Source organism: Hylobates moloch, unplaced genomic scaffold (assembly GCF_009828535.3).
Source record: "Hylobates moloch isolate HMO894 unplaced genomic scaffold, HMol_V3 SCAFFOLD_1, whole genome shotgun sequence".
Classification (NCBI taxonomy): Eukaryota; Metazoa; Chordata; class Mammalia; order Primates; family Hylobatidae; genus Hylobates; species Hylobates moloch.
This window is the reverse complement of record NW_026652276.1, coordinates 98,898,115-98,917,489: the sequence shown is the minus strand read 5'-3', so window position 1 is coordinate 98,917,489 and position 19,375 is coordinate 98,898,115. Positions and strand designations below refer to the sequence as shown.

At 53.4% G+C, this 19,375-nt stretch overlaps 1 protein-coding gene and 1 pseudogene across 5 annotated transcripts; one reads left to right on the top strand and one right to left on the bottom strand.

The window, feature by feature from the left end:
- Nucleotides 1–524: 524 nt before the first annotated feature.
- Nucleotides 525–19,284, bottom strand: CPSF4 (cleavage and polyadenylation specific factor 4). 5 transcript variants are annotated; one of them, XM_032755945.2, is made up of 8 exons: nt 19,038–19,284; nt 13,338–13,388; nt 9,939–10,091; nt 7,846–7,941; nt 7,399–7,492; nt 5,746–5,818; nt 4,072–4,242; nt 525–1,461 (listed from the first exon to the last, which is right to left on the bottom strand). In XM_032755945.2, the coding sequence occupies exons 1-8, from the start codon at nt 19,138–19,140 to the stop codon at nt 1,393–1,395; spliced, it is 810 nt and encodes a 269-aa protein (XP_032611836.1). In that variant the 5' UTR covers nt 19,141–19,284; the 3' UTR covers nt 525–1,392. The 5 variants fall into 5 exon arrangements, with proteins under 5 accessions (XP_032611836.1, XP_032611837.1, XP_032611838.1 ...); XM_032755946.2 differs by having other exon boundaries at nt 4,072–4,167; XM_032755947.2 differs by having other exon boundaries at nt 4,072–4,164.
- Nucleotides 14,681–15,434, top strand: LOC116810897 (SAP domain-containing ribonucleoprotein-like; annotated as a pseudogene).
- Nucleotides 19,285–19,375: the final 91 nt, after the last annotated feature.

Sequence of the window (19,375 nt, the reverse complement as noted above, 5' to 3'; positions counted from 1 at the left end):
GAGTGCCAGACCCCACCCCAGCTGTCCTGTGGCTCCAGGCAGGGGATTTTTGGATGGCCCGCATCCTGTGTTTCTGCATCACCCTGGGGCATCAAGGGCTACAGGGTGAGGTGACCCGGCATTGTCTGGAGAGACCTCAGGCAGCACTCACGCCCAGGCTGCAGGGATTATGGCCCTCTAGCTGAGGAGGCTTCTCTAGCAGGAGGCTTAGTGGGATGGGGGTGATGGGGAAAAGTGAGGGGCTATGGCGGCACCTCCCTGCTTCCTCTTCATCAGAGCCTCATTGGAGGTGGGATAGTGTGCCCCAGAAATAGGTGCCACCAGACATCTGAGCTGAGGTGGAGGACCTGCCTGCTGGCTCCAAAGGTCAGACTCCCAGACTTGACAAGCTGCTTGCAGGCCTTCTGGGCAGCTGCACTTCCCTTTGTGAGGCTGACACTTGTTGAAAGGGACAAGAAAGCTAGGCTGTGATTGCAGCCAGTGTAAAAGGGTTGGCATGAGACCCTTAAGTAATGAGACATGGCTTAAAAAACAAGCTTTAATCCATTTCATAAAAATTGTTCTTGCAATTTGAACATGGCCAGGCCCACATGCCCAGCAGGTTGCAGGAGAGTTTCACATTTTCCAGGCTCAGGACATGGCAGTCTCCTCCACATGCCACAGGTGTCTGAGTGACAGTGTAGACGCCTGATGGGCAGGAGGTAGGCACAGATGATCTGAAGGGGTCATCTATTTAAAAGTCTGCAGCTCCAGCTCAAGGGACACCTTAAACACTGTCAGGCATGTACCCCAAGAGAAAAGCCCAGAGAAGAGAACCTCAGGCTTGAGAGCCCTGTACCCCTCCTCAACCGCTGCCACCTGGGACCAGGGCCAGCCTGAGGCAATGGGGGCACCTGAATTTGCCCCAAAGGGCTCCCTCATTCAAATCACAGATATAGGCACAGCTTTAGGATTCAGCAGGGCAGGGAGGGAGGAAGCAGGCGTGAGCCGGCCACAGCTTTGAATGACCTACGAGCCCCTGGCGTCACCAAGAACTGGTGTTTAATGAGGGGAATGACCATCGCCACACAGAACTACCTAGCCAAGCCCCTCCCCAGCAGCTGCCTCCCTCCCTGGATGAGGGGAGTTGTGCCGGGAGTCCCAGAAAGGAGACATCAATGCCCAGCCAAACAGGATGTCGACTGCAGGGACCCGTGGGACACATGTCCCTTTTTCAAAAAATACTACGGCAAAATGATAGGAAACTAACAGACGTGGCCCCTCAGAGTGATGAAACCCACGTGTCTGTGGGCCAGCTTGAGCCACAGTCGCGCCAACAAGCGCATGAAACAGTTAAATGCACACTCCCAACAGTGGGGCCCCCGGGCTGCTCGGAGCTGGCTCCAGCTGCTGTCACTGTCCACTGAGAAAGGCCAAGTGCCCTTTGGTGCATCTGTTGGCGTAGTGTCCTTTCTCGCCACACTGGGAACAGCAAGAAATGGGAAGAGGAGAGACAGACAATAACACTGTTCAAATGCAGTTTTCTTTTTTTTTTTTTTTTTTTTGAGACAGAGTCTCGCTCTGTCGCCCAGGCTGGAGTGCAGTGGCGCGATCTCGGCTCACTGCAAGCTCCGCCTCCCGGGTTCACGCCATTCTCCTGCCTCAGCCTCTCCGAGTAGCTGGGACTACAGGCGCCCGCCACCACGCCCGGCTAATTTTTTTGTATTTTTAGTAGAGACGGGGTTTCACCCTGGTCTCGATCTCCTGACCTCGTGATCCGCCCGCCTCGGCCTCCCAAAGTGCTGGGATTACAAGCGTGAGCCACCGCGCCCGGCTCAAATGCAGTTTTCAACTAAGGTAGTGCCCACCAAATCCCGAATCATCCATCAAGTCCCCAGTCGGGACACGACTCTGAAAATCTCAGTGGTACAGAGTTTCTTTCAAATTGGAGGGTGAGGGAGCTCAGGATGGAAAGTGCAGTGATGCAGAAACTAGCCAGCAACTCAGCAGATGCAAGGGAGAACAAGGCCACCAGAAGGCAACCTGCTAGCACCCTCCATGGAGCTCTTTCAGGCCCACAACTCTCCCACATGGACACAGGGCCTGCCTAGGGAAGGACTCCCAAGTGGGTAGCAGGACAAAGAGAAGCCCATGGCCCGTGGTACCTGAGCTCCGCCACCCCGTCTGGGGACCAAGCCCCTCTGCACCACAGGCCAGTCACTTACCTCTGAGCCAAGGTCTGGGGTTCCCTGGCAGGAGACGGGAGGGAACAGCATGAGAAGTGTCCCAGCCTCCCCTCCCTTGGGGAGCCAGTGCTGGGGACAGAGGGTGGGCTGTACCCAACGTTTTCCCTCGTGGCTGTGACACACCTAAGCTACCTTGGGGACAGGTTTTGATTACAGGATCAGAGAGATGGGACGATGCTTAGACTTGGGTAAGGGGAGCCTGCAGAGCCAAGTGACAAATCCAGCCCTGACCCTGCCTCATCCCCGTCCTGATTATCCAGGCCCTTCCGTAGCTTCTCTTTACTCTATGACTCCTAAAACGGCAGCCTCAAGCACTGAACAAAAGGGTCAGGAGGCAGCTGGGGGCACTGACTCTGTACTGACACCCACCCCCGAGTCCCTGCTGCCCGGAGGGGCTCTGTCCAGTCGGCACCCAGCACTCTTGCCAGCTCTATTCCCTGGCTCTGCAGTCCCTGTTTTCTTTCTTCCATGTTGGCCAGGGGAACTGGCCAGAGGAACTCCTGACCTTGTGACCTGCTCCCCTCGGCCTCCCAAAGTGCTGGGATTACAGGCGTGAGCCACCGCACCCAGCTGTCCCTGTTTTCAACTTTGTCTGATCTGCAGGTGTGACTCTGTATGGAGAGGCTGCCGATGGGCTGTAGGGCTAGCATGATGGCTCGGGGAGGGACCACACACCCTGCCCACAGCATCTGGCACGTCTGTCAGACCCCATTGCTGACCCTGGGGAATCCAGGACTCACATGAAGTGTCTCTGACATTAATGGGGTGACAGGCTGTGGACAGGGGCGGTCAGCCCTACCTTTCTAAGGCTCCAGGACTTAAGGGCGCTTGCTGCACAGAAGTGGTTCGGCTTAACAGGCCTGGAGGGCGGTAAGGTAACAGCTAAGTGTGCTCTACAGACTGCCCCACTTCCATGCTCTTTTATTTTTTTGGAGACAAAGAGTCTCAGTCTGTCGCCCAGGCTGGAGTGCAGTGGTGCAGTCATAGCTCACTGCAGGCTTGACCTCCTGGGCCCAAGCAATCCTCCCATCTCAGCCTCCTCAGTAGCTGGGACTACAGGCGTGCACCACCACACCCAGCCTGTTTTGTGATTTTTAATCTGGACTCATTCTTCAGGACTCCAGCCGTAGGAACTGTGTGTGCCCTGGGTTGAGAACATACTCTTCAAAGAGTACTGGGGGTTGCTCCTGCCAAGTGCCAGGGATACACCAATCCTGGGGCGATTTTAGATTAGAAAACTCTGTAACTTTCCAGCCTTAACCAAGGACATGAATACAGGCCCAGACTCACGTAAGGGCCCATCAATAACGTCAAACTATCAAGAGATTTCCCTCCCCTTTCCCCGCTTCCCACAGAGCCAGGAGTGAACAGGACAGTTTTTGAGGAGGTTTCTTGAAGCTCACCCTTCCTGAGTCCCATTTTATGTACTGAGGGAGGGGATGAGGACAGGGGTGCTGTAACCCAGTGTCCTGTTTTATCGGGTGTGCCCTACAGGATCCAAGGATGCCCCCAGGACAGCCAGTGGCTCCAAGGGCTCACCCTTTCCTGGATCAGTGTTTCTATTTTGTTCCCGGCCTCTTGGGGGCTTCCCTCACCTGCCTGCAGGCCCCGTCCATTCACTCGGCAGGCGTTCTCACCATCCTTTACCGTGCCTCCATGCGATGTGGCAGAAAATAGGACAGTCTCTAGCCCACCACAGTGGATGGTAACTAGACTGTAACTTTATGCTTACAATCAGCAAAAACGAATGTTTTCATTTTTCTCATTTCACCAAACATGGGGCATGAGGGAATGGCCACTGACAGTAAGGGAAGACCCCACCCTGTCCCCCAGCCCAGGGACTCACCTTGTAACAGGTGACCTGCTCCAGTGGCCGGGGTCCCCGGTTGCCCGCGCTGCTGTTTTGACTCTGCATGACCCCGATGACCTGCGGGGTTCTCTGCTGATTGGGAGAAGAGTTCTGACTCGTTAACTGGATCAAGGAGGACGACCTTTGTAATGGCGGATTGTTACTTTGCTGGAAAGAGTTACACAACACGGTTTTACTGTGGAAAACACGTGCACGCAGACTACCGATGGGGACAGGAAAAAAGAGGGCGGGACTCATCCCGCAAACGGCAGGAAGAAGGGCTTCCACGACGGCCCAGCTCAGGACAGTGAGAAACATCTGGTGATGATGGCAGAAGCCACTGCCCGAAAAACACCATGCAGACACACAAAAACGAAAAATAAAATAGAAAACAAAACATCAAAGAGACAAGAGGAGGTCTCTGGGGCAGTGGGGCGAGGGCATGATCAGGCCTTACTTTGGTTTCTGAGGTTCTGGCTTCAGGTCAGGATGAACGCTTGGTTCAGCCAGATGTTTAGCAGCCTACACGGCGAGCAAGTCACAGAAAAACAGTTGGAGCCTGACACACTGAGCTGCGTTCTTGGGCTGAGAGGACCCTCCTCTAGGGAGCCCCGCCAGGAGGAGGGCCGGGGCTCCTGGGGTAGGGATTCCACAGCAGGGCCTCCTCCCCACCAGGTGGGCTCCTGGCTCCGGCCCATAAGTGCAGAACCCGAGCTAGAAAACCCCCAGGTTGGCACGGCTGCACCTACACCTGGAATTCCTGGCTGTCCCCATCAAGAGTTCAGTGTGATTGGCGCCTCCACGCAGCTGCATCCTCTCCTGGCTGTTCAGCCTCTAGCACTGAGCGGGGCTGGTGGGGATTTGGCAGCCAGTCCAGAGCCCAGCAGGGTAGAAGGTGAGGCATTGGGCTCAGGAGGTGGTTGGGCTTGGTGGGCCTGTTGGGAACCCTGCCTGATGCCTGCCCTGCCTTGACGCCAGCCCTTCCTCTTGGCTCAACTCCCGACTCCCATAACCAAACTCAGGGTGTCCTTGGCATTGAGAGGCTGCTGCAGATCCCCATGTATCTATAGCATTTCCCCCTCTCCTTGTGCTTGAGGGAACGGACCAGCTGCTTGGCTGTGGGGCCCCTCATCTAGAAAACTGGAGCCAGCCGGGCCTGTTCTCGCCCCTCCTCCCAACCTCCACTCCACAGGAGCAGGGGCGGTGCTGGCCAGAGTGGTCAGTTCTGCTGCCACACCTGCTCCTGCCCAGTGGTGTCACCTCAGGCAAGTCCCTCTCTCTGGGAGTCTCAGTTTCCCTATTTGCAAAATAAAGGGTCTGACCCAGGAGCAAGAGCAGCAGACACGGTGCCCAGGCTGCCCTCCATGCCAGCCCTGGGGCAGACACTGCTGAACCAGGCAGCCCCATCTCACAATGGTGGCCAGTTGCATGGTGCCTGGACTGTGTCTGCTGCTGCGCTTGGTCTTGCTGAGGTTCTAGGGTGAGAGGCCCTCTGTCTCTTGAGGGAGATACACACGGCTTTGCTCCTGACTTTTCTGCGGGAACTTGGGAGACTCCCCTTCTCTCCCAAGTTGTCCAGCGGGGTCTAAGGCAGACTCCACCCCTGGGGGACGCTGAGGTTCTCGCTGTAGAAAAGGCACTTCCTTCCTACCGAGGAAGCAAGCACCGTACCTTTGCTGGAGGCTGTGTCTGCTGCGGCAGTGGGGGCTGCTCGGTGGTTCCCATGGGCAGTTCAAATCGAGGGCTGGTCACCAGCAGCCAGAGGGGATGAGAACAAGAGAAGGAGTGGGGGACAGGGGATGAGAAGAGAAGCCAGGCGATGCTCTTAAATTCCAGCCCTAGGAAAATCACACTCAGCTGCCCCAGCACAAAGTGACTGACACAAGCTGCATGGATGGGGTGGTGGCTGGCACTCAGCTCTGCTCCTGGGAGGCCACAGGAGTGGTGGGGAGAACAGAACTGACTTGCCTGGGCTCAGACCCAACCCTGCCTACACCGAGCTGGAAGACTCATGGCCAGTGCTTCTTGGAAATGACAAAGGCTGTGCTGGTGCGTGCTTGCTGCGCCACAGGAGCTGTACACAGGGAAGCCCCCCTCCCCACAGGGTCTTACTCTGGTGTCAGCCCCTCCTCCCATCACTTGGTGACGGTCTGCCCTTGAGCCACCTGCAGGTGCCTGCACTCTCATTTAGGGAGTGAGACCCAGTGACAGCACCAGCCACTTCCCTGCAGTGAGAAGCAGGGACCAGGGTCCCCACAGACCTGGAGACTGTTATCCTGCTGTAGGTTCAGCAGTGTGGGCGAGGCAGCCAGGAGGAGAGAAGGCTTGTCTGCGGCTCCAGTGCCACCCCAAGCAGAAGCCTGGGTCCACAACCAAAGTGACAGATGGGCACTGGGCTCCAAGGACAAGAAAATAGAGCCACAAGAGGGGTGCTAACCCCACGGAGCAAGAATGAAAACCCATCTTCGGAGGCTCACAGACTTGCTCTTTATTTATTTTATTTATTTAGAGATGGAGTCTCGCTCTGTCGCCCAGGCTGGAGTGCAGTGGCACGATGTTGGCTCACTGCAACCTCCACCTCCTGGGTTCAAGTGATTCTTTTGCCTCAGCCTCCCAAGTAGCTGGGACTACAGGCATGCGCCACTACGTCTGGCTAATTTTTGTATTTTTAGTAGAGACGGGGTTTCACCATATTGGCCAGGCTGGTCTCGAACTCCTGACCTCGTGATCCGCCTTCCTCGGCCTCCCAAAGTGCTGGGATTACAGGCGTGAGCCACCACACCCGGCCCAGACTTGCCTTTGACCAAGTGCCACCACCTGCCACCATGTGCCCTTGGCCAGGGACTGAGCCCTGTGCCTCAGTGTGCTGCTGTGTGAAATGGGTGCGTTCTCTCCTGCCCTCACTGTTAGACGACTACTTATTCTATGTGAAACCCCAAGCTCAGGGTTTCCTGAGCCTCCACATGGGAGGCTCTGAAATTCTAGTTTCCTTCCTTTAGGGCACAGGTTCTTAACTGGAAGTCCCCAAATTCCCTAAATGATACGCAAGGCTACATGTGTGTCTGTATCCCACAGCTTCCATTACATTACCAGATGGCCCATGACCCAAGAAAGGTCAGCTGCTGGTCTAGGCAGAGCCACCTCCGGGCTTAGGAAGCATTGGTGGCCATAAGCAGGGATTACTTCCCCATCTCCTGCCCCCACCCTTGGCCCTGGTACTGACATCACCCAGTGACCAAGGCTCAGTTGGCCCAGGGAAGATACGGAGGGCAGCAGGGCCTGGGCCGGAAGCTGGGGTAGAGGGCGGAGCGGCTGGCTACTCACTGCATGAATTTACACGAGGGCCCCTCCGGGCAGAATCCCACGAGGTAATTCACACAGATGACTCTCCGCGTGTGCCGGTGCCTGCAGAGGGGACCTGCAGAGCCAAGTGTCTGGTCACTTAGATGTCCCCTCTACCAGTTAGAGAGCTGGAGCATGGTTTCAAATGCTGGCTGTCTCCCATTCATGGGAGACAGGGGGCAGGGACCTCACCTCCCAACACTGGCCTCCTTATCAAAAATGCAGGTGGACCACCACCCACCCAGCATTCTTGGGAGAGTCAAGGGAGATGAGGGGTGTGAGAAAGCCACTAGCTGCAGAATGTCAGGTTTTGCTGGGACAGGTAGCGGGAGATGTCCCAGGTAGACCAGCTGGCAGCCTCCAGGGTCATGTGGGCAGAGAAGGGAGGACTGGCTTCTTGCCGGGGGCCCAGCCCACCCTGGCACCTACCGTGCTTGCAGAAGCCGCGGTCATACCAAGGACAGTCCTTGATCTTGGACTCGGGGTCGATGTGCAGGAAGGGACATTCCTTGTTGCTGCACTCCCCTGCAGGGAAACTCAGACGTGAGGCTACTGGGAAGGCCGGGGCCAGGCCCACCTTGGCTTCATCGAAGGAAAACAGGTTCTGGTGTCCAGTTTTGGCCTGATGAGCCCTGAGAGCCAGGGAAGAGTGTTTCTGAGCCCCAGCTTCCTGTGCAGCGGAGCTGTGATGGAAACGCACCCATTGAGACCAGGAAGTTCCATTCTGATTGGCTCTTCACATCTAAGAGCTGGGACAAGGGTAGGGGGAAGCACTTGTGGACCTGGCTCTCTCCGAAGCAGCAGGCCCCAGGGACCACCAGCACTGAGAACCGCCTTCCTGGGTAGTTGCCCGCTTCCAGGCTTACCTTCTCCAATCCACGTTTACAACTGTGCTCAAAATCCAGAGGAAATGCAAACTCCTTCCCCAAGCCCCTCCACAGGCTCAGCCTCTGCCACCTCCCAGCCACATGGGTCCCCCTGCACCAGGACCAGCCCCTTCTTAGTCTTCCACTCCCAGCTCAGGAATCCCCTCATCCTTGACCACCCAGCCTAGAGAAGGTTCTGGTCACGGTTTCCTTCCTTCAGAGCACTTGTCACAAGCAATTTCTTCTCTGTTCGTCTCATAGCCTATCAGCCACCTCTTTCCCTGGACCACAGAGTGAAGGCTTCACAGGGCAAGGACCTCTTCACCATTGTCCCTCCAGTGCCTGGAAAGGGGGCCCTCAACCCAATGTCTGTGGTGCAGGTGACAGAAGCTGCAGACAGTGTGTCCTGCACCAGGGCTGTCAGCAAGGAAGGAGCGACCCTCAGGCCACTTGAATAGCGGTGCCTTGACAGCCTGCCCAGGAGAGCCAGCTGCTGCCTCTGGGGACAGATGGGAGGTCACTGCCCCATCCCAGTGCTGCTATGGGCAAGGCGTCGGGGGGAACATGCTACATTGCACAATGACAGGGACAGCACTTGGGGAGCTGGGAAGCTTGGGTCCTATTTCTTCTCAGCTTATGCCACCTCCACAAAACAAGCCACAGCTCTCATTAATGAGCCAGCAGGCCACGCCTGATGGGATGCTGAAATAATTAATGTCTCCTCCAACAGCAGTGCTTTGAAAGCATGAAGCATACCCTGCACTCCTTGGCTCCCTGCAGGATTCCAGCCTCCTGCCGGGCTCCCTGCACAGGACAAGAGCCAGCCTTGTGCTGACCCATAGAGCTGCTTCCTGGGAAACCTCGAAGTGCAGACCTGAGCAGGGACCCTGGGGACTCATTCCAGCAGGGAGCACAACATCTCTGCCAGACTCTGTGCCAGCCCCACTGACTCCACCCGGTCTCCCGCTTCTCCACGCAGGCCACTCAGGACAGCTGAGGCCATGCATTCTCTAAGCAGGGCTCAAGGCAAGCTTGTTGCTACCAGAAGACACATCTGAGGCTGTTATTTTGAAGGGCTGTTTAGGATGGCTGAGATGTCACCAGGATCATGGCTCCTGGAGAGAAGGAACGAGCTCGGGCCTGAGAGGCAGTGCCCACGCTGGAGGGAGAAGTGGGTTTCAGGGAGAAGGTGGACATGGACAGAAACCAACCACGGACATAATGCAGCCAGCTGCACAACTCGCTGCTTCCAGGTCACCCTCGTTAGCCTCAAATCCCAGAGTGATTGAAAGAGCTCCAAACACTGAAGCACTCCAAAGTGATGCGCGGGGCCAGGCGTGGTGGCTCACGCCTGTAATCGCAGCACTTTGGGAGGCTGAGGCAGGCAGATCACTTGAGCCCAGGAGTTCAAGACCAGTATGTGAAACATAGTGAGACCCTGTGTCTTTAAAAAAAAAAAAAAAACAAAAGAGATGAGCAGAAAATAGCCATGCTGTCCCCTAAAAGCTGGCTGAGGCTGGCAGGCTCTGCCAGAGTTTCTCCTCTGAGAATGGAAAGATCGGAAAAGCAGGCAGAGACAGTGTGGGCACTGAGCAGCCAGCGGACCCCTCTACACCCTGGTTCTCAGCAGAGCCTCCAGGACTCCAGGCGCCTTACCGAACTTGGAGTAGAAGTAGCACTCGGGCATCTTGGTCATGTCATACTCATGCAGGAACTCGCACTGGTCCCCTTTCTTGCATAGGCCACGCAGCCAGTGTTTGCACACAACTGTCTTCTCACCGCTGATGTGGCGAAACGGACACATGCCCCCTGCCGGCAAGATAGGGACAGGGTGTCAGCAGAGAGGCCACCCTGAGCCCGACCTGAAGAAGCTGAAGTACCTTCACTTCCTAACTCCTGGAGCCACCTGAAGGCATCACGTCCTGGAAAGGGGCAGAGGTCCCCCTCACAGAAGGCAACATGATTTGAGGCAGTACACTGACAGACATTTTACATTTTAATAGTTACTCATGGCCGGGCGCAGTGGATCACGCCGGTAATCCCAGCACTTTGGGAGGCCGAGGCAGGCGGATCACAAGGTCAGGAGATCGAGACCATCCTGGCTGACACGGTGAAATCCTGTCTCTACTAAAAATACAAAAAATGAGCCATGCATGGTGGCGGGCGCCTATAGTCCCAGCAACTCGAGAGGCTGAGGCAGGACAATAGCGTGAACCCAGGAGGCAGAGCTTGCAGTGAGCAGAGATCGCGCCACTGCACTCTAGCCTGGGCAACAGAGCAAGATGCCTTCTCAAAAAAAAAAAAAAAAAAAAAAAAAAAAAAAGTTACTCATGATCTCACAGATATTCCTGTAAGATGGAGGAATTAAAAGTGGGGAGGTGCTGGGAGGCTGAGGCGGGTGGATCACGAGGTCAGGAGTTCGAGACCAGCCTGGCCGACATGGTGAAACCCTGTCTCTACTAAAAATACAAAAAAAAAAAAAAAATTAACCGGGCGTGGGGGTGGGTGCCTGTAATCCCAGCTACTTGGGAGGCTGAGGCTGGAGAATCGCTTGAACCCAGGAAGCGGAGGCTGCAGTGACTGGAGATCACACCATTTCACTCCAGCCTGGATGACAAGAACAAAACTCTGTCTCAAAAAAAAAGAAAAAAAGAAAAAAAAAGAAAGATGAACTTGGCCGGGTGTAGTAGCTCACACCTATGATCCTAGCACTTTGGGAGCCCAAGACAGGAGAATCACTTGAGCCAAGAAGTTCAAGATTAGCCTGAGACCTTGTCTTCACTACATAAATAAATAAGTAAGTAAGTAAGTAAGTAAGTAAGTAAGCCAGCCAAGCAAGCTGGGGGACCAGGCACAGTGGCTCACACCTGTAATCACAGCACTTTGGGAGGCCAAGGCAGGTGCATCACCTGAGGTCAGGAGTTCGAGACCAGCCTGGCCAACGTAATGAAACGCTGTCTCTACTAAAAATATAAAAAATTAGCTGGGCGTGGTGGTGTGCACCTGTAATCCCAGCTACTCGGGAGGCTGAGGCAGGAGAATTGCTTGAACCCAGGAGGCAGAAGTTGCAGTGAGCCAAGATGACACCACTGCACTCCAGCCTGGGCAACAAGAGCAAAACTCCATCTAAAAAAAAATTAGCTGGGTATGGTGGTACACACCTTTAGTCCTGGCTACTGGGGAGGCTGAGGTGGGAGGATCACTTGGGCCCAGGAGGTCGAGCTTGCAGTCAGCTATGACTGTGCCACTGCACTCCAGCCTGGGTGACAGAGTAAGATGCTGCCTCTTAAAAAAAAAAAAAAAAGACCAATTTCAGAATTGAGGAAATGTGATGTATACACATGGAGGGACGTGTCCCTTCTGGGACAGGACCTGACGGGACAGAGCCAGCCTCTGGGGATATGTGGGACTTCTAACAGGTGGCCTGGCAAGACCACCATGGAGGTCTGACTAGAATGAGGTCGCTGTACGCTTCTGCTGTCCAATATGGCAGCTGCTAGCCCCGTGTGACTACTGAGCACTTGAAATATGACTAGTGTGTCTGACGATTTTAAGTTTTAAATGTGATTTGATTTTACTTAAATTTGAACTGCCACATGTGACTAATGGCTACTGTATTAGTCAACAGAGAGACAGTCAGAATGCCCTGTGTTAGGGATGCCTGTGCTAACAGAAGGTGGCTGGTCAGAAGGGCAGAATTACTGAGCAAAGACATGGGAATGAGACCAGAAGCCCAATGGAGGTAATGACGTTCTGACTGAACAGTGTGAAGTTGGCCTGGCTGATCTGCCAGAAAGTCTCCTACCTCAGTGGTAAATGACTACGTTATAGAAGCAAAACTCACCAAAACCATTCATTAAAACCAGCCCTTTGCTCTGATTCTCTGCTCCCTTTTTCAAGCTTCTGATTAATATTTAAGTCTCCTAAATAAATTTTCCTACAGGGAGAAAAATGCCCAGACCATGGAAAGTTAAGGTTGTGCATAGTGATACTTCTTTTTTGTTTGTTTGTTTTTTTGAGACAGAGTCTCGCTCTGTTGCCCAGGCTGGAGTGCAGTGGTGCGATCTTGGCTCACTGCAACCTCCGCCTCCCGGGTTCAAGTGATTCTCCTGCCTCAGCCTCCCGAGTAGCTGGGATTATAGACAGGCGTCACCATGCCCAACTAATTTTTGAATTTTTAGCAGAGATGAGGTTTCACCATGTTAGCCAGGCTGGTCTCAAACTCCCGACCTCAGGTGATCCATCTGCCTCACCCTCCCAAAGTGCTGGGATACAGGCGTGAGCCACCACGCCTGGCCCCTAGTGATACTTCTGATGGATTAGCCTGGCCCACATACAATTATTAAAAGAGCACAGCCAGAGGAGTAACAATATGGCGACTGAGACAGTGGAGCTCCATAAGCTGAAGCTTGCTGAACTAAAGTAAGAATGTCTTGCTCGTGGTTTGGAGACCAAGGGAATAAAGCAAGATTTTTTTGTTTTTTGAGATGGAGTCTTGCTCTGTTGCCAGGCTGGAGTGCAATGGCACGATCTTGGCTCACTGCAACCTCTGACTCCCTGGTTCAAGGGATTCTCCCACCTCAGTAGTCTTGTGTAGTCTGTGTTGGGGGCTGGTTATCGAGAACAAGACCCCGCAAGATGGGTTATCATGGGGTGTTTTGATGGGAGGCCAGAAAACCATGAGCCCGTGGAGACTGTGGAATGAGAAAGGCCTGGGTTCAGACACTGGGCTCCACCGCTTATTAACTCCGTGACATTGAGAAAGTTCCTGAGGGTCTCAATGCTGGGGGCTTCTCTCCATGTCACAGGTCAGCTTGTGGCCACGGGGAATGCGAAGTGATAAGGCAGCCTTAGAGCCAGGTTCAGTCCTGCGTTTAGGTTTCAGGTGGAACACCCCATCAGGGTCCTAGCCTGTCCAAACCAGTTTTATCTGCAGAGATCGTTAGTCTGTAGAAAGCAATGTGAGCCAGAGACCTGGCAGCCTCCAAGTCTGCCGGGGACAAGGAGGTGGGAGGGCGCCTCCAGAGGCACATCAGGGAGCCCGGAGTTTCTTACCTTTGCCGCAGGCAGCTTTCAAAAAGAATTCACAGACAGCAGCCCCCGACTCTGTAGAAAAGAGAGAAAAGGAGAGGAATCAAAGAGGTGCAATTTGCTATTGACGATGTCTGAAGACAGTGGGAGGGAACCCTTCTGACCCCTGACCCACCAAGGGTTCAGGGTACAGGAAATAAAATAGCAAAAATATGCAAAGCCCAACCAAGCAAGAAGCTGCTTAAGTTAGTCATGCCCTACAAAATGAGACACATACATTGAGAGCAGTCATTACCCAGTGCTTTGAGAGCCTCCTGTATACAAGATGCTTTCAAGGAGTTAAGAGCAGGTGGGGAAAGGAAAGCTGGAGTACAAGATCACAGAAATAATTTTTTCTTTTTTTGAGATGGGGTTTCCCTCTTGTTGCCTGGGCTGGAGTGCGGTGGTGCGATCTCGGCTCACTGCAATCTCTGCCTCCCAGGTTCAAGCAATTCTCTTGCCTCAGCCTCCCAAGTAGCTGGGATTACAGGCGCCTGCCACCACGCCTGGCTAATTTTTGTATTTTTGGTAGAGACGGGGTTTCACCATGTTGGCCAGGCTGGTCTCGAACTCTTGACTTCAGGTGATCCACCCACCTCGGCCTCCCAAAGTGCTGGGATTACAGGCGTTGAGCCAAAGTGCCTGACACACAGAAATAAATTAATGGCCCCTAGCTCACACCTTCCTCCAGGAGGGCGAATTCATGGATACCTTAACATGAGGCAGAGGGAAGGAATGATCTCACAGAAGTACAGACAATCAGGGCCTCTGAGGAGGGTCAGGCTTCAAGGAAGAGGCAGTGCCTCTGAGATGCTAGTCCAGCGGGAAGCACGTTAAGTGCGGAAACGGGACTGCTTTTAATATACAACATCCGTACACAATTTTTTTTTTCTATTTTTTTTGAGACAGAGTCTCACTCTGTCGCCCAGGCTAGATTGTGGTGGTGTGATCTTGGCTCACTGCAACCTCCACCACCCCAGTTCAAGAGATTCTCCTGCCTCATCTTCCTGAGTAGCTGGGATTATAGGTGCACCACCACGCCTGGCTAATTTTTTTGTATTTTTAGTAGAGATGGGATTTTGCCATGTTGGCCAGGCTGGTCTCAAACTACTGGCTTCAAGTGATCTACTTACCTTGGCCTCCCAAAGTGCTGGGATTACAGAGTGAGCCACCACGCCTGGCCCACATACAATTATTACAGGCTGGTCTCGAACTCCTGACCTCGTGATCTGCCCGCCTTGGCTTCCCAAAGTGCTAGGATTGAGCCACCGCACCCCACCCCACCCCACATACAATTATTAAAAGAGCGCACCCGGAGGGGTAACAAGATGGTAACTGAGATGGTGGAGCTCCATAAGCTGAAGCTTGCTGAACTAAATCAAGAATGTCTTGCTTGTGGTTTGGAGACCAAGGGAATAAAGCAAGATCTTATCCACAGACTCCAGGCATATCTTGAAGAACACGCTGAAGAGGAGGCAAATGAAGATGTACTAGGAGATGAAACAGAAGAAGAAACAAACCTCTTGTCAAATAGGAAGAACCCCCTGAAATAAACTGTTGATGTGGCAGCAGAGACGAAAGTGGTGAAAATTACATCTGAAATACCACAGGCTGAGAGAATGCAGAGGAGGGCTGAACGATTCAATGTACCTGTGAGCTTGGAGAGTAAGAAAGCTGCTCGGGCAGCTAGGTTTGGGATTTCTTCAGTTCCAACAGAAGTCTGTCATCTGATAACAAACCTACGGTTAACTTGGATAAGCCGAAGGAAAGAGCTCAAAGATTTGGTTTGAATGTCTCTTCGATCTCCAGAAAGTCTGAAGATGATGAGAAACTGAAAAAGAGGAAGGAGCAATTTGGGATTGTCACAAGTTCAGCTGGAACTGGAACCACAGAGGATACAGAGGCAAAGAAGAGGAAAGGAGCAGAGCGCTTTGGGATTGCCTGATGAAAGGTTCTTGATACTTTCTGTTCTCCAGTGTCTTCCATTTCTCTCATTCTTCTTGGTCACATATATACTAAATGCAGTCATGTGCCTACGTCCTGCCTCGCAATGAGGGAGCATGTACCCCAGGTACATCTGTGAACTGCTCCAGCAGTTTGACTTATTGCTGTTTCAGCTTTAAGGTTGTTGTGTTTTTGTTTTTGATTATGTTGCTTTTTTTTTTTTTTTGAGACAGGGTCTCACTGTTGCCCAGGCTGGAGTGCAGTGGCACGATCTCAGCTCACTGGAGGCTCCACCCCCGCGTGGTTCACACCATTCTCTTGCCTCAGCCTCCCGAGTAGCTGGGACTACAGGCACCCGCCACCTTGCCTGGCTAATTTTTTGTATTTTTAGTAGAGATGGTGTTTCACCATGTTAGCCAGGATGGTCTCGATCTCCTGACCTCGTGATCCGCCTGCCTCGGCCTCCCAAAGTGCTGGGATTACAGGCGTGAGCCACCACACCCGGCCGATTATGTTGCCTGTTAATAAAAAAAAAACAGAAAAGGAAAAAAAAAAGCACAGCCTTTCATTCCCACAGTTGGAGTGCGCTGGAATTCAGTGGGCTCCAGGGACCAGCTGTTCTGATGAGTCCAGGAATTCAACCCTGGCTGCCAGACTAAACTGACCTTGGCATCAGAAACAGTTTCCTCTACAAGTAACCATTTTAGAATTGCTGAAAAACCAACAACAGCATCCCTGAAGCCCACTTAACATGCCTCCCCTTGCTAAATCACAAAAGATTCCTCGGCTTCTTGGAAGCAGGCAGATTTTGCTAGGACACAGCTGAGGTTATAGAACTTACGGCTGTCACAGGGAGGTCACTCCATTTGCATCTCAAAAAGTCTGAAAGTGGCCAGGTGCGGTGACTCACGTCTGTAATCCTAGCACTTTGGGAGGCCAAGGCGGGTGTTCAAGACCAGCCTGGCCAATATGGTGAAACCCCATCTCTACTAAAAATGCAAAAATTAGCCAGGCATGGTGGCACGTGCCTGTAATCCCAGCTACTTGGGAGGCTGAGGCAGGAGAATAGCTTGAACCCAGAGGCAGAGGTTGCAGTGAGCTAAGATCGCGTCACTGTGCTCCAGCCTGGTCAACAGAGCAAGAATCTGTCTCAAAAAAAAAAAAAGAAAGAAAAAAAATTCTGAAAGTAATTCTGGTCTCTCTCTTCAGAGGTTAGAGTTGCTTCTGCTCAGAAATCCACAGTTCTGGGAACTGAGTCTCATGTGGATGGGATGAGTACGCCTTATGGGCAAAGTGACAGTTCTTCCTAAAACTCAGATGGGGATGAAGAGGAGGGATGGGTGAGGAAGGGCTGTGGCCTCACTAGGCTTTAACTGAACAGGATGTGGACAAGCAGTGAGTGTGGAGGGTGCCTACCGACGCTGAAGCCCTGGCTGGGGCAGCACCTATGGCTAGGCGTGTCCCTGGCCTCAGGAACAGGTATGTGGGCCCCTCGCCACTGTACCTCCCCTCACAGGCTTGTGGATGTGTCAGGTGGCAGAAGGGTGGGAGGAAAAGAGCTGCCCTGCGTGGGTGGTTCCATGGTCTCAAGCTAGTGCCATCATAACAGGAAAAGGCCGGCTGGGCGCAATGGCTCATGCCCGTAATCCTAGCACTTTGGGAGGCCGAGGCAGGCGGATCATTTAAGGTCAGGAGTTCAAGACTAGCCTGGCCAACATGATGAAACCTCATCTCTACTAAAAATACAAAAATTAGTTGGGCGTGGTGGTGGGCGCCTATAATCCCAACTACTCAGGAGGCCGAGGCAGCAGAACTGCTTGAACCTGGGAGGTGGAGGTTGCAGTGAGCCGAGATCGCACCATTGCACTCCAGCCTGGGTGACAACAGCAAAACTCTGTCTCAAAAAAAAAAAAAAAAAAGACAGGAAAAGGCCACATGTGCAAGGATGAAGTGATCACAAGAGTCGAGGAGTAGGTAAGAGGGTGTGTGTGTGTGTGTGTGAATTTGAGCAGCTGCTTTTTACGGGGTGTACACTGGTGATGGTGTTTGTGCCTATGTCAAAGAGGGTGTTCTGATGATGTCTCCTTATAAGCACTATCTTGTTTTTCTTGAAGACTTAATTAATTTCCAATGAAACTATCTTGTACAGAAGTATCACCATGTAAAGTTGTGGAACAGGCAGCAAAAAAAAAAAAATATATATATATATATATATATATATATATATTTAGGCATATATATATATATATTTAGGCCAGGTGCAGTGGCTCATGCCTGTAATCCCAGTACTTCCAAAGGCCGAGGTAAAAGGATCACTTGATCACTTGAGCCCAGGAGTTCAAGACCAACCCTGGGAAACATGGTGAAATAGTGTCTCTACCAAGAAATACACACAAAAAAATTTGCCAGGCGTGTTGGTGCACGCCTGTGGTCCCAGCTACTTGGGAGACTGAGGTGCGAGGATTGCTGGAGCCTGGGAAGTCGAGGCTGCATTGAGCCATGATTGCGTCACTGCACCCAGCCTGGGTGACAGAGGGGCCCCTGTCTCAAAAGAAAACAAACAACAAAAAACCACATAAAGGGACAGACTTAGAGGTCACATGTGCATGAGAAGGTGTGACTGCCTGAGGGGAGTGAGGCTGCTGGGAGCGGTTGGCTGGTAGTTGTGGGCCACAGCACACAACACTGGAGAGCTTGCCCGCCTCTGCTATGCACTGAGTGGTTCTCAGCAAGTCCCTTCCCCCGCTTGGGTCTCAGTTTCCCCATCTGTGGATTGAACTCAGTGACTTCCACAAGCCCCCAAACTTTAAGGTTATACCATTAGATTTCAAGTATGTCCAGATAGAAAAGAAGACACAAAGAAAACTACTGGTTTCTTTTAAAGTACAAGATATCCCACCGAGTAGGAGGTGGGAAGCCAGGAGCTTCCCATGTGAAGGGGAGCAGTGAAGGGAGTTCAGGCCAAGGGTCCACACCAGCTGCTGGGTGTGATGAATAACTCAGAGTTGGGGTCCAGAAAAAAGTAGGCACAGGCCAAAAACTAGGGATGAGCTCCCAGGAGAGTGAGTCCTAGAAGGGAGTTTGAGAGTCTAGCTGGGGTCTCCTACAGAAAGGTGGTCCTTCCCTCAGCACGTCTCCTCCAACCGCCTAGTTTTGATGAAAGCAAGAAGAGACGCTCAACGTAGCGGGGGCGGGAGGTAGGGAGTGCGATATCCTAGTACTCTCCTGTAGTTGGGAGAGTGTTGAGGGAGAGTTCCAATCCAGGATAACCCACCCTTATTCAAGAATTAAGCGAAAAGACAAGGTCCTACCCTCCTACAGATTACCTTTGAACAGCCGCAGGGGGCCAAAGATCCGAGGCAGTCAACTCCTGAGTCCGAGTGAGGGGAAAAGGGGTCCCTAGACGGTGGAAATAGGGGCCTGGGAGTCAGGAGTCCTGAAACCAAGGGGGAGCGTCCCGGGATCCAGAAGAGAAGGTCTCAGGATGGGGCGGGAAGAGTCCCGGGACCACAGATGAGGGAGTTCAGGAACTAAAGGGGAGGTCCGTCCCAGGACTCGGAGAAGGTGGGAGGAACTCTCAAGACCTACAGGGAGGAGTCCCGCGACCAAAGGGGAGGGGTCCCAGGATCCAGAGGAAGCCGGGGGAGGTCTCAGGACCGAGACGAAGGAGTCTCGGGATCACAGAGCAGCGGGTCCCGGGTTCGAGTCGCTCTTGCCCTCCCGCCCGGGCCCCGCGCTCACTGTCCATGCCAGGGAAGGGCAGCGGCTGCGCCCCCAGCTGCTGCTCCACCGCGATCTCCAAGTCAAACTTGATGTGGTCCACGCTGGCGATGATTTCCTGCATGGCGGCGGCGGCGGCCCCACCGGCCCGGCTCCCCCTCGGTCTCCTGTAGCCCTCTCGCCTCTACCCCCCGCCGGGCCCGCCGCACACACTCCTCCTTCGCTTCGCCTCGCCGCTGCCGCCGCCGCCGCCGCCCGAGGGATGCCGGGACCGCCCGGAGCCCGCGCCGTCCCTTGCGCCTGTCCAGGCACTGCCAATCGAGCGCGGAGTCCCGCCGCTCCGCTAGTCCCAGCTAGCC

Coding starts and splice junctions, on each gene's coding strand:
- CPSF4 (XM_032755945.2), bottom strand. CDS start 19,140: ATGCAGGAAATCATCGCCAGCGTGGACCACATCAAGTTTGACTTGGAG. Junction 5,819..7,398: donor CCCTCGTGTAAATTCATGCA/GTGAGTAGCCAG, acceptor GCTGGTGACCAG/CCCTCGATTTGAACTGCCCA. Junction 1,462..4,071: donor AGCAGGTCACCTGTTACAAG/GTGAGTCCCTGG, acceptor TGCTGTTCCCAG/TGTGGCGAGAAAGGACACTA.